The 12,383-nt window shown below is 48.4% G+C and overlaps 2 protein-coding genes across 2 annotated transcripts in view; one reads left to right on the top strand and one right to left on the bottom strand.

Moving 5' to 3' along the window:
• The window catches only part of LOC113842075 (scavenger receptor cysteine-rich domain-containing group B protein-like), a 124,751-nt gene extending 118,496 nt beyond the window's left edge, over window positions 1-6,255 (bottom strand). Inside the window, exon 1 of the mRNA XM_072030357.1 lies at window positions 6,250-6,255. Within this exon, the coding sequence (XP_071886458.1) occupies window positions 6,250-6,255 (6 nt within the window). The remainder of the gene's footprint in view (window positions 1-6,249) is intronic.
• Window positions 6,254-6,844, top strand: LOC140000467 (olfactory receptor 14J1-like). Its single transcript, XM_072030356.1, has one exon. It carries the CDS (start codon window positions 6,254-6,256, stop codon window positions 6,842-6,844), a length of 591 nt encoding a protein of 196 aa, XP_071886457.1.
• The last annotated feature ends 5,539 nt before the right edge of the window (window positions 6,845-12,383 follow it).

Here is a 12,383-nt window from a genome sequence, read left to right as displayed (position 1 = left end):
CAGAGGACTGACCCGGGAAACTACAGGACTCTCAGTTTGACCTCAGTACCAGGGAAGCTCATGAAGCAGATTCTCTTGATGAGTCATCACGCAGCACTTGCAGGGCAAGCAGGTGATCAGGCCCAGTCAGCATGGGTTTATGAAAGGCAGGTCCTGCTTGACGAACCTGATCTCCTTCTATGACAAAGTGACGTGCTTATTGGATGAGGGAAAGGCTGTGGATGTGGTCTACCTTGACTTCAGCAAGGCTTTTGACACCATCTCTTACAGCATTCTCCTCAAGAAACTGGCTGCTCTTGGCTTGGACTGGCGCACACTTCGTTGGGTTAGAAACTGGCTGTATAGCTGGGCCCAAAGAGTCGTGGTAAATGGAGTCAAGTCCAGTTGGAGGCCAGTCACTAGTGGCGTCCCCCAGGTCTCGGTGCTGGGGCCGGTCCTCTTTAACATCTTCATCAATGATCTGGATGAGGGCATTGAGTGCACCCTCAGTAAGTTTGCAGATGACACCAAGCTAGGTGTGTGTGTCGATCTGCTTGAGGGTAGAAAAGCTCTGCAGGAGGATCTGGATAGGCTGCACCGATGGGCTGAGGTCAACTGCATGAAGTTCAACAAGGCTAAGTGCCGGGTCCTGCACCTGGGGCGCAATAACCCCAAGCAGAGCTACAGGCTGGGAGATGAGTGGTTGGAGAGCTGCCAGGCAGAGAAGGACCTAGGAGTGATGGTTGATAGTCGGCTGAATATGAGCCAGCAGTGTGCTCAGGTGGCCAAGAAGGCCAACGGCATCCTGGCTTGCATGAGAAACAGTGTGACCAGCAGGGCTAGGGAGGTGATCGTCCCCCTGTACTCGGCTCTGGTGAGGCCACACCTCGAGTACTGTGTTCAGTTTTGGGCCCCTCGCTACAAGAAGGACATCGAGGTGCTTGAGTGGGTCCAGAGAAGGGTGACGAAGCTGGTGAGGGGCCTGGAGAACAAGTCCTACGAGGAGCAGCTGAGGGAGCTGGGCTTGTTCAGCCTGGAGAAAAGGAGGCTCAGGGGTGACCTTATTGCTCTCTACAGATACCTTAAAGGAGGCTGTAGTGAGGTGGGGGTTGGCCTGTTCTCCCACATGCCTGGTGACAGGACAAGGGGGAATGGGCTTAAGTTGCGCCAGGGGAGTTTTAGGTTAGATGTTAGGAAGAACTTCTTTACCGAAAGGGTTGTTAGACACTGGAACAGGCTGCCCAGGGTGGTGGTGGAGTCACCATCCCTGGAAGTCTTTAAAAGACATTTAGATGTAGAGCTTAGGGATATGGTTTAGTGGGGACTGTTAGTGTTAGGTCAGAGGTTGGACTCGATGATCTTGAGGTCTCTTCCAACCTAGAAATTCTGTGATTCTGTGACCCCACTCCATCACTGTGAAGATGGTGGAGCCCATCCTGGAACCCATTTCCAGGCTCTGGAAGGACAAGAAAATCATCTGGAGCCGTTGGGACATCTTCAGGTAGGGGAAGCCACATTTAATCAATTTGGGCATGAAATGTCCATGACGAAATGACTGGCCTGGCAGATGAGGGCAGAGCAGTGGATATAGATCTACTCTGACTCCTTACTTACTCTGTAAGGTTTTGTTGTGGATTAACCTGGAAATAGCTAAGCACCACACAGCAGCTAGCTGGGTCCTCCCAGCCAGGGGGTCTGAAAGTGAGAAACCTTGTGTGCTGAGATAAAGACAGCTAAATAAATAAACCAAGAGCTCTGCATATATGCAAAGTAAAATAAAAATAAAATAAAATAAAATAAAATAAAATAAAATAAAATAAAATAAAATAAAATAAAATAAAATAAAATAAAATAAAATAAAATAAAATAAAATAAAATTAAATTAAAAGGACTCATTATTCACTATTTGCCAGTGATGAACAAAAGTTCAGCCATTTGTAGGAAAACCATGTTTCATCAAGTGTTACTATTAGTTGCGAAGGAAGATACAATATTACCCAATATTCCTCACACATGAATAAAAGAAAAATACAGAATTGTGTAGTGCTTTTTCAATAGCTCAATACATGCCAATCTTTTTATTTCTGTCTCAGCTCAGCATAAAAGACATACCAGCTTAGTAGAGTAGGCCCAGAACAGGGACACAAAATCATTCAGAGGGCTGGAGCTGGTCTGTTATGAAGAGAGGCTGGGAGAACTGGGGTTTGTCAAGATGGAAAAGAGAAGGCTCTGGAGAGACCTTACAGCAACCTTCCAGTACCTAAAGGGGGCCTACAGGAAAGCTGGGGAGGGACATTTTATCAGGGAATGTAGTGACAGAACAAGGGGTAATGGCTATAAAATGAAAAGAGAGTAGTTTTATATTAGGTATTAGACATTCACTTAGTGCTGAGCCATGTAAGCACAGCATCACAGGTTTCCATTTCTCATACTGCCCCCCACGACATGTGGGTTGAGAGCGTGCAAGACATTGTGATGAGACACAGCCAGAAAAGCTGACCCAAAGTGATCAAATTGATATTCCTCACCCTCCAGCACCCTGTGCAGCCCACCACCCCACTACCAAAAGCATACCATGCACACCAAATACATCTCCTGTGAAGAGTGGCTGAGAGAGTTGGGATTGCTTAGTGTTGAGAAGACAAGACTCCACGAGAAGAGAAGAGAAGAGAAGAGAAGAGAAGAGAAGAGAAGAGAAGAGAAGAGAAGAGAAGAGAAGAGAAGAGAGAAGAGAAGAGAAGAGAAGAGAAGAGAAGAGAAGAGAAGAGAAGAGAAGAGAAGAGAAGAGAAGAGAAGAGAAGAGAAGAGAAGAGAAGAGAAGAGAAGAGAAGAGAAGAGAAGAGAAGAGAAGAGAAGAGAAGAGAAGAGAAGAGAAGAAGAGAGAAGAGAAGAGAAGAGAAGAGAAGAGAAGAGAAGAGAAGAGAAGAGAAGAGAAGAGAAGAGAAGAGAAGAGAAGAGAAGAGAAGAGAAGAGAGAAGAGAAGAGAAGAGAAGAGAAGAGAAGAGAAGAGAAGAGAAGAGAAGAGAAGAGAAGAGAAGAGAAGAGAAGAGAAGAGAAGAGAAGAGAAGAGAGAAGAGAGAGAAGAGAAGAGAAGAGAAGGAGAGAAGAGAGAGAAGAGAAGAGAAGAGAAGAGAAGAGAAGAGAAGAAGAAGAGAAGAGAAGAGAAGAGAAGAGAAGAGAAGAGAAGAGAAGAGAGAGAAGAGAAGAGAAGAGAAGAGAGAGAAGAGAAGAGAAGAGAAGAGAAGAGAGAGAAGAGAAGAGAAGAGAAGAGAAGAGAAGAGAAGAGAAGAGAACATCCCCCAGTGCATCTATGTGCCATTCCTACACATTCTCTGACCAATCTGCAGGGAGAAAAGATCATCACCTGCCTCTCCACTTGCCCTTCTCAGGAAGTTGCTGAGAGCAATGAGGTTGCCCTTCAGCTTTCTTTTCTCCAGGCTAGACAACCCAGGTTTCCTCAGCCTCTCCTCATAGGACATCCCCTTTTACCAGTATTCCCTCTTTTCCCTTGGTTTCCCAACTGGCATGGTTTTTGGTCAGATAACCTTGCTGGAAGAAATATTTTCTCTCTCCCATGTTCTCACCAGTCAGTGTGACTGACCAGGTCTGGCTTCCTCACTGCGTACTTTAACACTTCTAGGTCAGGTTTTGTCCTCAGATGAGTTGTGTTCCGGGAGGCCCTCTCCCTCCCCATTCTTAACAGAACAGGGAGAGAAAAATAGAAGCAAGATGTGGAGAGACTCTACCAGGGAGTGTAGTGATTGGACAAGGGGCAGTGCTTTTAAGCTAGAAGAGAGTAGATTTAGGTCAGACCTAAAGGAGAAATTCTTCAAAGGCAGGTGGAGAGACACTGGAACAGGTTGCCCAGAGAAGTGGTGGGTGCCTCATCTGCGGTAGTGTCCAAGGTCAGGTTGGATGGGACATTGAGCAAACTGGTCTAGTGGGACGAGACTCTGCCCATTTCATGGGGACTAAAACTAGACCTTAAGGTTCTTTCCAACCCCAAATATTCTATGATTCTATGAGCTTGCTGGGTTGTGTAGTCTGTGTAGACAGAAGGATACCATTTGCTGTGAAGAAGATTGCTTCTCCTGAATATTTACAGGTTCTCAAAAGAGATGGAATAAAATTTGTTGTCCTAACTAATAACAGGACAACAAAAGGTGATTCCCACAATGAACACATACTTAGGGGAAAAGACAGCACTGGAATTAGGTGTCTCTTCCTAGTGGAGAGAAGGAAGAACAGTGATTGCATCAGTTCAATTCAAAGTTGATTTCCCTGGAGGTCCAAGGACTTGTCAAGAGCTCCTTGTGCTGCTGAGCTGGGCCGGGCTCCTGGGCCCAAGGGGAGCTCCTGGCAAGCGGGCAGCACTGCAGAGAGACAGCTCTGCCCAGGAGCAGCTCCTCTGCACAGCACAGCAGGGCTGGGGGCACTGCCTGCAGGGGACAAGGGCAGTGAGAGAAGGGAGGGAGATGTTAAAGGCAGTGTGGAGGGGAGATGCTGAGAGCTCACTGTGGAAACAAAATCTTCACAGGCCTGAACAGGGTAAGTCTGTGGCTACAGGGCAATGCAGCTGTTATTCCTGGTGCCATCTCCAGATTTGCTGGTAAATCCCACAGCCTATGGGAGCTTTCAGGAGGACTCAGAATTTCTTTGAATTAAAGGAGAACAAGCTCCAGAGCAGAGATTACCTGCCGAAGCTGACAGAAGTACAGGACGTGAGGGTTCATTCATATGGGGCTGGCTGCAGGCTGTGCAGGCAGGGTGCAGGCAGGGGTGGCCAGGGCTGTGGTGCAGAGCACCTGCCTGGGTCCCTGCTGTGCCCCAGGGGCTGTGCGCCGGGGCAGGCTGCTCACAGCTCCACAGCACCCCCAAGACATGTCAGAAGGGAATCTTCAAGAGGTAGGTGACTGAAAGGGATTCTTGAGGTGAATTGTTCTGTGCTTTGAGTTTTGGTGCTTTTGGTGTTTTGTGCTTTTGGTGTTTTGTGTTTTGAGTGAGCCCTGCAGTGCATGGGGCTGGCAATGAGCTGACCCTCCCTGCAGGACACCCCATCCTCAGGACATCTCTCTCTTTCCCTGGGTTGTCCTGCTGGGCTGCAGGCTGCCATCCACAAAGGGCACAGCTCTCCCAAGGCAGCTTTGCTCTCTAGGAACCCGATGAAGAAGGCAGCTCAGTGCTAAGGTGGTGGAAATGCTGCTGGATGGTGTCCGTGGGCATCTGCAATGAGTCCTCTGTGTCTCTGGCTGGGAGGGGAGAGCTGAGGTCCTCCTCAGGTACACCAACACGGGACGGGGAGTTGTCGATTCATATTTTCAGACTCGATTCCTCTGCTCTCAGCAGTGCCCAGGTTCTTCTCAGGGTGTGATCATCCTCCCATCCTCACCGAGCTGCCAGCACAGGGCACCTGAGGCTGGGACTGATGGACAGGCTGGCCGTCCACCCTCAGCACTAAGAGACAGTCCCTTCGCCTCCCAGGACCCACAAGATTTCACTTTGATCACAGCGGATTTATTTCTTAATTGATTTATTTTTCCATAAAAGAGCTCATCGTGTGTGGTGGGGCCCCTGGAATAGGTTCAACAAAACAAAATTCTCACAGCTCTGCTCTGCAGTCAGGTTAACCAGGAGCAACAGTGTTGAAACAACCTTTATTACAACAAGTGGGTTAAATGGGGATCCCCCTGCGTTGCTATTTACCAGCTGCTGTAGGGCAGGACTTGCTCTTCTGGAGTCCAGAGCAGAGTCCTTGCTGTGCTGTCAGCCTCAGCTTTGTACAACCTAGAGCTCAAGGAAAAGGGAGCTGCACAAAGGTTTTCCTGAAAGGGCACGGGTGTGGTGGTGTGTTTGTAGGGAGTAGAGTTGCTCGGAGAAATCTACCCCATATTTCTCCACCCTGGACAGGCTTTGTTCCCAGAGGCAGCAAATGTCCAACAGCAGCTTCCCCAATGAGTTCCTCCTCCTGCCATTAGCAGACACACGCGAGCTGCAGCTCCTGCACTTCGGGCTCTTCCTGGGCATCTACCTGGCTGCCCTTCTGGGCAACGGCCTCATCCTCAGCGCTGTAGCCTGCGACCACCACCTCCACACCCCCATGTACTTCTTCCTCCTCAACCTCGCCCTCCTCGACCTGGGCTCCATCTCAACCATTGTCCCCAAAGCCATGGTTATTGCTTTGTGGGACACCAGGACCATCTCCTACTCAGGATGCGTTGCCCAAGTCTTTTTTCTCTTCTTCTTGCTTGGAGCAGAATATTCCCTTCTCACCGTCATGGCCTATGACCGCTACGTTGCCATCTGCAAACCCCTGCACTACGGGACCTTTATGAGCAGCAGAGCTTGTATGAAAACAGCAGCAGCTGCCTGGGGTGGAAGTTTTTTCTATTCCGTGCTGCACACGGCCAATACATTTTCCATACCACTGTGCCAAGGCAACGCCCTGGACCAGTTCTTCTGTGAAGTCCCCCAGATCCTCAAGCTCTCCTGCTCGGATGCCTACCTCAGGGAACTTTGCGTCATTGCAGTTAGTCTTTGTTTAGCTTTTGGGTGTTTTGTCTTCATTGTCCTGTCCTACGTGCAGATCTTCAGGGCTGTGCTGAGGATGCCCTCTGAGCAGGGCCGGCACAAAGCCTTTTCCACGTGCCTCCCTCACCTGGCCGTGGTCTCCCTGTTCATCAGCACTGGCACAGTTGCCTACCTGAGGCCCCCCTCCATCTCCTCCTCATCCCTGGATCTGGTGGTGGCAGTCCTGTACTCGGTGGTGCCTCCAACGCTGAATCCCCTCATCTACAGCATGAGGAACCAGGAGCTGAAGGATTCCCTGAAAAAAATGATTCTGTTGGCAGTACTTCAGCAGGACTAAGCCACCCATATTTATTCACTTTTTTGCTGTTGTTGCAGTTTGTTTTTTTGTTTTCTTGTTCTTTGGACATTTTTCTCTGACTACCCCGTTTGGACATGAATGTCTGGATTTGTCTCACTCTTCCAGAGGCACAAGCCCAGTCCCTCTGTCCCAGAAGCCACCTTTAAATGTATTTATGTCAGAGCTGTATTCTTTTTTTACTTCTCTGTAATAAAAGGGGATGTCTTCAGTGCTGTGTCTGAAGTTTAAGACTTTTTTCCATTTGATGGAGTCAAGAATACTCTCAAGAAATTGCACCCTAACAGGGCCTGCTGTTAACCTTGTGTTCTCCATTTGAGGATGAGATTATTGGGTGATTTTATAGGGAATTTTGGGATGGATTCAGCTCTTATCTGTGGGTGCCCAGAGCCACTGGAGATGGGAATGATCCCTTAGCTGGGATCTAAGGACATGGTCTGAACCACTTGAAATTCCCTGCGGTTGCCCTGAACTCCTACAACAGCCACAGATCACACGGATGTCCCTGGAGAAGGGGCTGCAGGCGGTCAGGAACTGGGATATGCTGGACAGGAGACCGGGAGGAATTATCTGCTTGCGTGGAGGATGACATGAGGCAGAGAAAGTTCTTCTTAAGAAGGAAGCAAGCTTGCTTCACACAACCGTGTTGTTCCTCGGGGTGGTGGCAAGATTTCCAATGGGCTCAAAGAAGGTAAAACAAAGTGACAGCAAGCAGGCTCAGCAGGTCCTTGGCACCCCAGCACAGAGCCACAGCCCCATAACCTCCAGCAGGAAAAAATTTGTTCCCCTCCTCCAGAGGGAAACAAAACCCGTCTGAGCTTTCCTTGCTTCTTAGACAATTTCCAGCAGCTCCAGCAAGAAGTCAGTGCTGATGAGAGGTCTGCGACTCAAAGGTGCTTTAGCATGGCCCAGGAGAAAAGCTCCTGTGAGGAGGTGACATGCTTTGACCCACTGAAAATGCCTTCATGAGCTGGTACCCAGGAGGAAATGGTCCAGGAAGGGCAGGAGCGGGAGGGAATGGGATCACACAGGCACAACCCCATCCTGCTGGATGCTGTGTTGGGCGTAGGCTCAGCAAGAGAAGCAGGCTACTTGGCTCTGCCCCCTAAAAACCCTTACAACCATAAACCGAAAATCCCTGAAACCCTAACCCTAAAATCCCTTACAATCATAACCCTAAAAACACTTACAACCCTAATTCTAAAAACCCTCAAGCCCTAACCCTAAAAACCTTAAAAACCTAACCCTAAAAATCCCTTCCAATACAAACCCTAAAAACCCTAAGACCCTAATCCTAAAAACGCTTACAACCTTAACCCTAAAAACCCTTACAACCCTAACCCTAAAAAACCTAAAGCCCTAAAACTAAAAACCCTCAAGCCCTAACCCTAAAAACCCTTAAACCCTAACCCTAAAAATCCATTAAAATCCTAACCCTAAAAACCCTAAGACCCTAACACTAAAAACCCTTACAACCCTAATTCTAAAAACCCTCAAGCCCTAACCCTAAAAACCCTAAAATCCTAACCCTAAAAACCCTAAGACCCTAACACTAAAAACCCTTACAACCCTAATTCTAAAAACCCTCAAGCCCTAACCCTAAAAAACCTGAAAACCCTAACCCTAAAAACCCTTAAAACCCTAACCCTAAAAACCCTAAAAACCATAACCCTAAAAGCCCTAACCCTAAAATCCCTAAAGCCCTAACACTAAAATCCCTTACAATCCTAACCCTAAAAATCCCTTACAATCCTAACCCTAAAAACCCTCAAGCCCTAACCCCAAAAACCGTAAAGCCCTAACCCTAAAATCCCTAAAGCCCTAACCCTAAAATCCCTAAAACCCTAACCCAAAAGACACTTACAACCCTAATTCTAAAAACCCTAAAGCCCTAAACCTAAAATCCCTAAAGCCCTAACCCTAAAAATCCCTTACAATCCTAACCCTAAAAACCCTTACAACCCTAATTCTAAAAACCCTCAAGCCCTAACCCTAAAAACCCTAAAACCCTAACCCTAAAAATCCCTTACAATCCTAACCCTAAAAGCCCTAAAGCCCTATCCCTAAAAACCTTACAAACCTAATTCTAAAAATCATAAAGCCCTGTCCTGGTTTCAGTTAGAACAGAATTAATTTTCTTCCTAGTAGCTGGTGGAATGCTGTGTCTTGGCTTAGGATGAGAAGAGTGCTGATAACACCCCGATGCTTTAATTGTTGCAGAGCAGTGCTTATACTAAGCCAAGGACATCTCAGCCTTTTGCTCTGTCCTGCCAACGGACAGCCTGGGGGTGCAGTAAGAGCTGGGAGGGGACAGACCCAGGACAGGTGAGCCAAACTAGCCAAAGGGGTATTCCATACCATCTGACGTCATGCTAAACAATATATAGGGGTGGCTAGCTGGGGGGAGAGTGCCGGACTGCTCAGGGTTAGGCTGGGCATTGGTCAGCGAGTGGTGAGCAATTGCATTGTGCATCACTTGTTTGTACATATTATTACTTTCCTATTATCACCATTGTATTATTATTATTATTATTGTTATTATTATTTTGTTATTATTGTTTTCCTGTCTTATTAAACTGTCTTTATCTCAACTTACGGGCTTCACTTTCCATTTCTCTCCCCCGTCCCAGAGAGGGAGGGGGGAGGGTGAGCAAACGGCTGCGTGGTGTTTAGCTGCTGGCCGGGCTAAACCACGACAGCACCTCAGTCTTTTCCTCATCTCTTGTCCTAAGTTTCCTCCCGTATCCGGTAAAGGATGGAGATCCTCCTTAGTCCTCCTTTTTGTGTTTCTGTATTTATAAAAACATTTTCTGTTATCTTTAACAGCAGTAGCCAGAGTGAGCTCCAGATGAGCTTTGGCCTTTCTAATTTTGTCTCTGCACAGCCTCATGACATCTTTATAGCCCTCCTGAGAAGCCTGCCAATTTTTCAAATATCCTAAACCCTCTTTTTCTTCCTAAGCTCTAGCCATAACTTTCTGTTCAGCCAGGCCAGTCTTCTTCCATGCTGGCTCATCTTTGGGCATGTGGGGACAGTCTGCTCCTGAGCCATTAAGATTTCCTTCTTGAAGAGTGCTCAGCCTTCCTGGACTCCTCTGCTCTTCAGGACTGTCTCCCAAAGGACTCTGCCAACCAGTGTCCTGAAGAGCTCAAGGTCTGCCCTCCGGAAGTCCAAGACAGCAGTTTTACTGATCCCCCTCCTGACTTCACCAAGAATAGAGAACTCTACCTTTTCGTGGTCACTCTGTTCAAGCCAGCTCCTGACCACCACATCTCCCACTAGTCCTTCTCTGTTCTTGAACACCAGGTCTAGCAAGGCACCTCCCCTGGTAGGCTCACTAACCAAATGGGTCAGGAAGCTATCCTCGACACTATCCAGGAACCTCCTAGACTGCTTCCTCTGAGCTGCATTGCATTTCCAGGATATGTCTGCGAAGTTGAAGTCCCCCATCAGAACAAGTGCTGGTGATTGCGCAACTTCTGCCAGCTGCTTGTAGAACACCTCATCCATCTCCTCATCCTGGTTTGGTGATCTATAAGAGACCCCCAGCATGATGCCTGCCTTGTTGGCCTTCCCGCTGACCCTAACCCATATGTACTCAACATTATCATTCCCAGACTCGAGTTCCACAACATCAAAACATTCTCTAATATAAAAAACCACACCACCACTCCTTCTGTGCTGCCTGTCCCTTCTGAAGAGCTTATAGCCATTCATTGTAGCAGTCCAGTGATCAGCGTAGTCCCACCATGTTTCAGTTATTGCAACCAAGTCATAGCTTACTTTTTATTTCTTTGCTCTTGAGAAATGGCTACAACTATATTATACTGAACATACATCAATAAAATCTCTGTTTATGGCTCAGAGGGATTTGGCACTACAAATATTACTCTAATGTCTCTCTGGCACCTCCATTTTCACCTGGTGTCTGCATCTGAACAGCTTCCTCCTGGCCTCTGTCTTCATTCAATGTGCTGGGAGCTGAGACAAGCAGGTAACATGCAGATTCCTGATTTGTGCATATTTAAAACAAGGCAAGAGGAATCCCAAATCCTGTGGGCTTGTGTGAGGCATGGGAGAGTCAACTAAGCCCCCTTCTAGCATCTGGACTGCAAATAAAGAAGGAGATGCCTTGACTGACCCAGCTGAAATTCTTCCCTCAGGAGAGGGAAGGCTGGGTGTTCTGACTAAAACCAGGATATGGAAAAAGTGATTCTTGCACATCATACCTCTTCTGAAATGAAAAAGGACATTGTCCCCTATCCAATGGAGGGAATCAGCATGAATGTTTACTTCAGTGTGTTTCAAAGTTGATTCCTCTGGAGGCCCAGGGACTTGTCAAGAACTCCCTGTGCTGCTGAGCTGGGATGGGCTCCTGGGCCCAAGGGGAGCTCCTGGCAAGCGGGCAGCACTGCAGAGAGACAGCTCTGCCCAGGAGCAGCTCCTCTGCACAGCGCAGAAGGGCTGGGGGCACTGCCTGCAGGGGACAAGAGCGGCTGAGAAAAGAGAGGGAGATGTTAAAGGCAGTGTGGGGGGGTGGATGCTGAGAGCTCACTGCAGGAGAAATCTTCACAGCCCTGAACAGGGTAAGTGTCTGGCTGCTGGGCAGCACAGCTGTTGTTCCTGGTGCCATCTCCAGATTTGCTGGCAAATCCCACAGCCTGTGGCAGCTTTCAGGAGGACTGTCAGAGTTTCTTTGGAGAAGAGGAGAATGAGAAGCTCTAGAGCATGGATTATCTGCCATAAATAACAGAGGAACAGGACATGAGACTTCATTCTGGCAGGGCTGGCTACAGACTGTGCAGACAGGTTGCAGTCAGGGGTGGCCAGGGCTGTGGTGCAGAGCAGGGTCCCTGCTGTGCCCCAGGGGCTGTGTGCCTGGGCAGGGCCTCTGCCGCCTGCCAGGCTCAGCACTCAGACTGCCCGGGAAGCTGCCCAGGGTGCTGTGGGGAGAAGCTCTGGGTGGAAGGAGCCCCCCAACAAGGGCAGGACATGGCAGGGTCTTGCTGCTTGCGGTAGGCTGCTTCCTGGGGCATGGGGCTCAGAGCTCCACGGGACACCAAAAACACATCAGAGAGGACTCCTCAAAAAGAAGTTAGAGCAAGAGATTCTTGAGGAGAAGCATTCTTTCCTTTGAAATTTCTACTTTTGCTTTGCTGGGTGGCAGTAGGAGATGCAAATTTATTTCTACATTATTATGAATGCCCTGACTCACCAGTTCTATTTACATCCTATTAGGTCAGAGCTGCTCATTAGCCACTGAACATGAAGAATTGTCCCTGAAAATTATCCTGGGACAGGGGATGTCTGCAGCGCAGAGCTGAGCACACAGTGGATGGGATGGAGTCTATGAGCAATGGCAGGGAGGAGCCGTGGGGACAGGGAAGCAGCTGCCAGCAGGGACAGCTTCAGGCAGCACAGACCTGGGCAGGTCACCTCCTGGGCCACCTCCTCCTCAGCTGGACCTCCAGGAGAGGAGAGAAACCTGTGTCTTGCACTGTGATACACAATGAGGAGGCTA

Source organism: Anas platyrhynchos, chromosome 32, assembly GCF_047663525.1.
Source record: "Anas platyrhynchos isolate ZD024472 breed Pekin duck chromosome 32, IASCAAS_PekinDuck_T2T, whole genome shotgun sequence".
NCBI classification, from domain to species: Eukaryota; Metazoa; Chordata; class Aves; order Anseriformes; family Anatidae; genus Anas; species Anas platyrhynchos.
The sequence above is the reverse complement of the archived record's forward strand: the minus strand, read 5'-3'. Positions and strand labels throughout refer to the sequence as shown.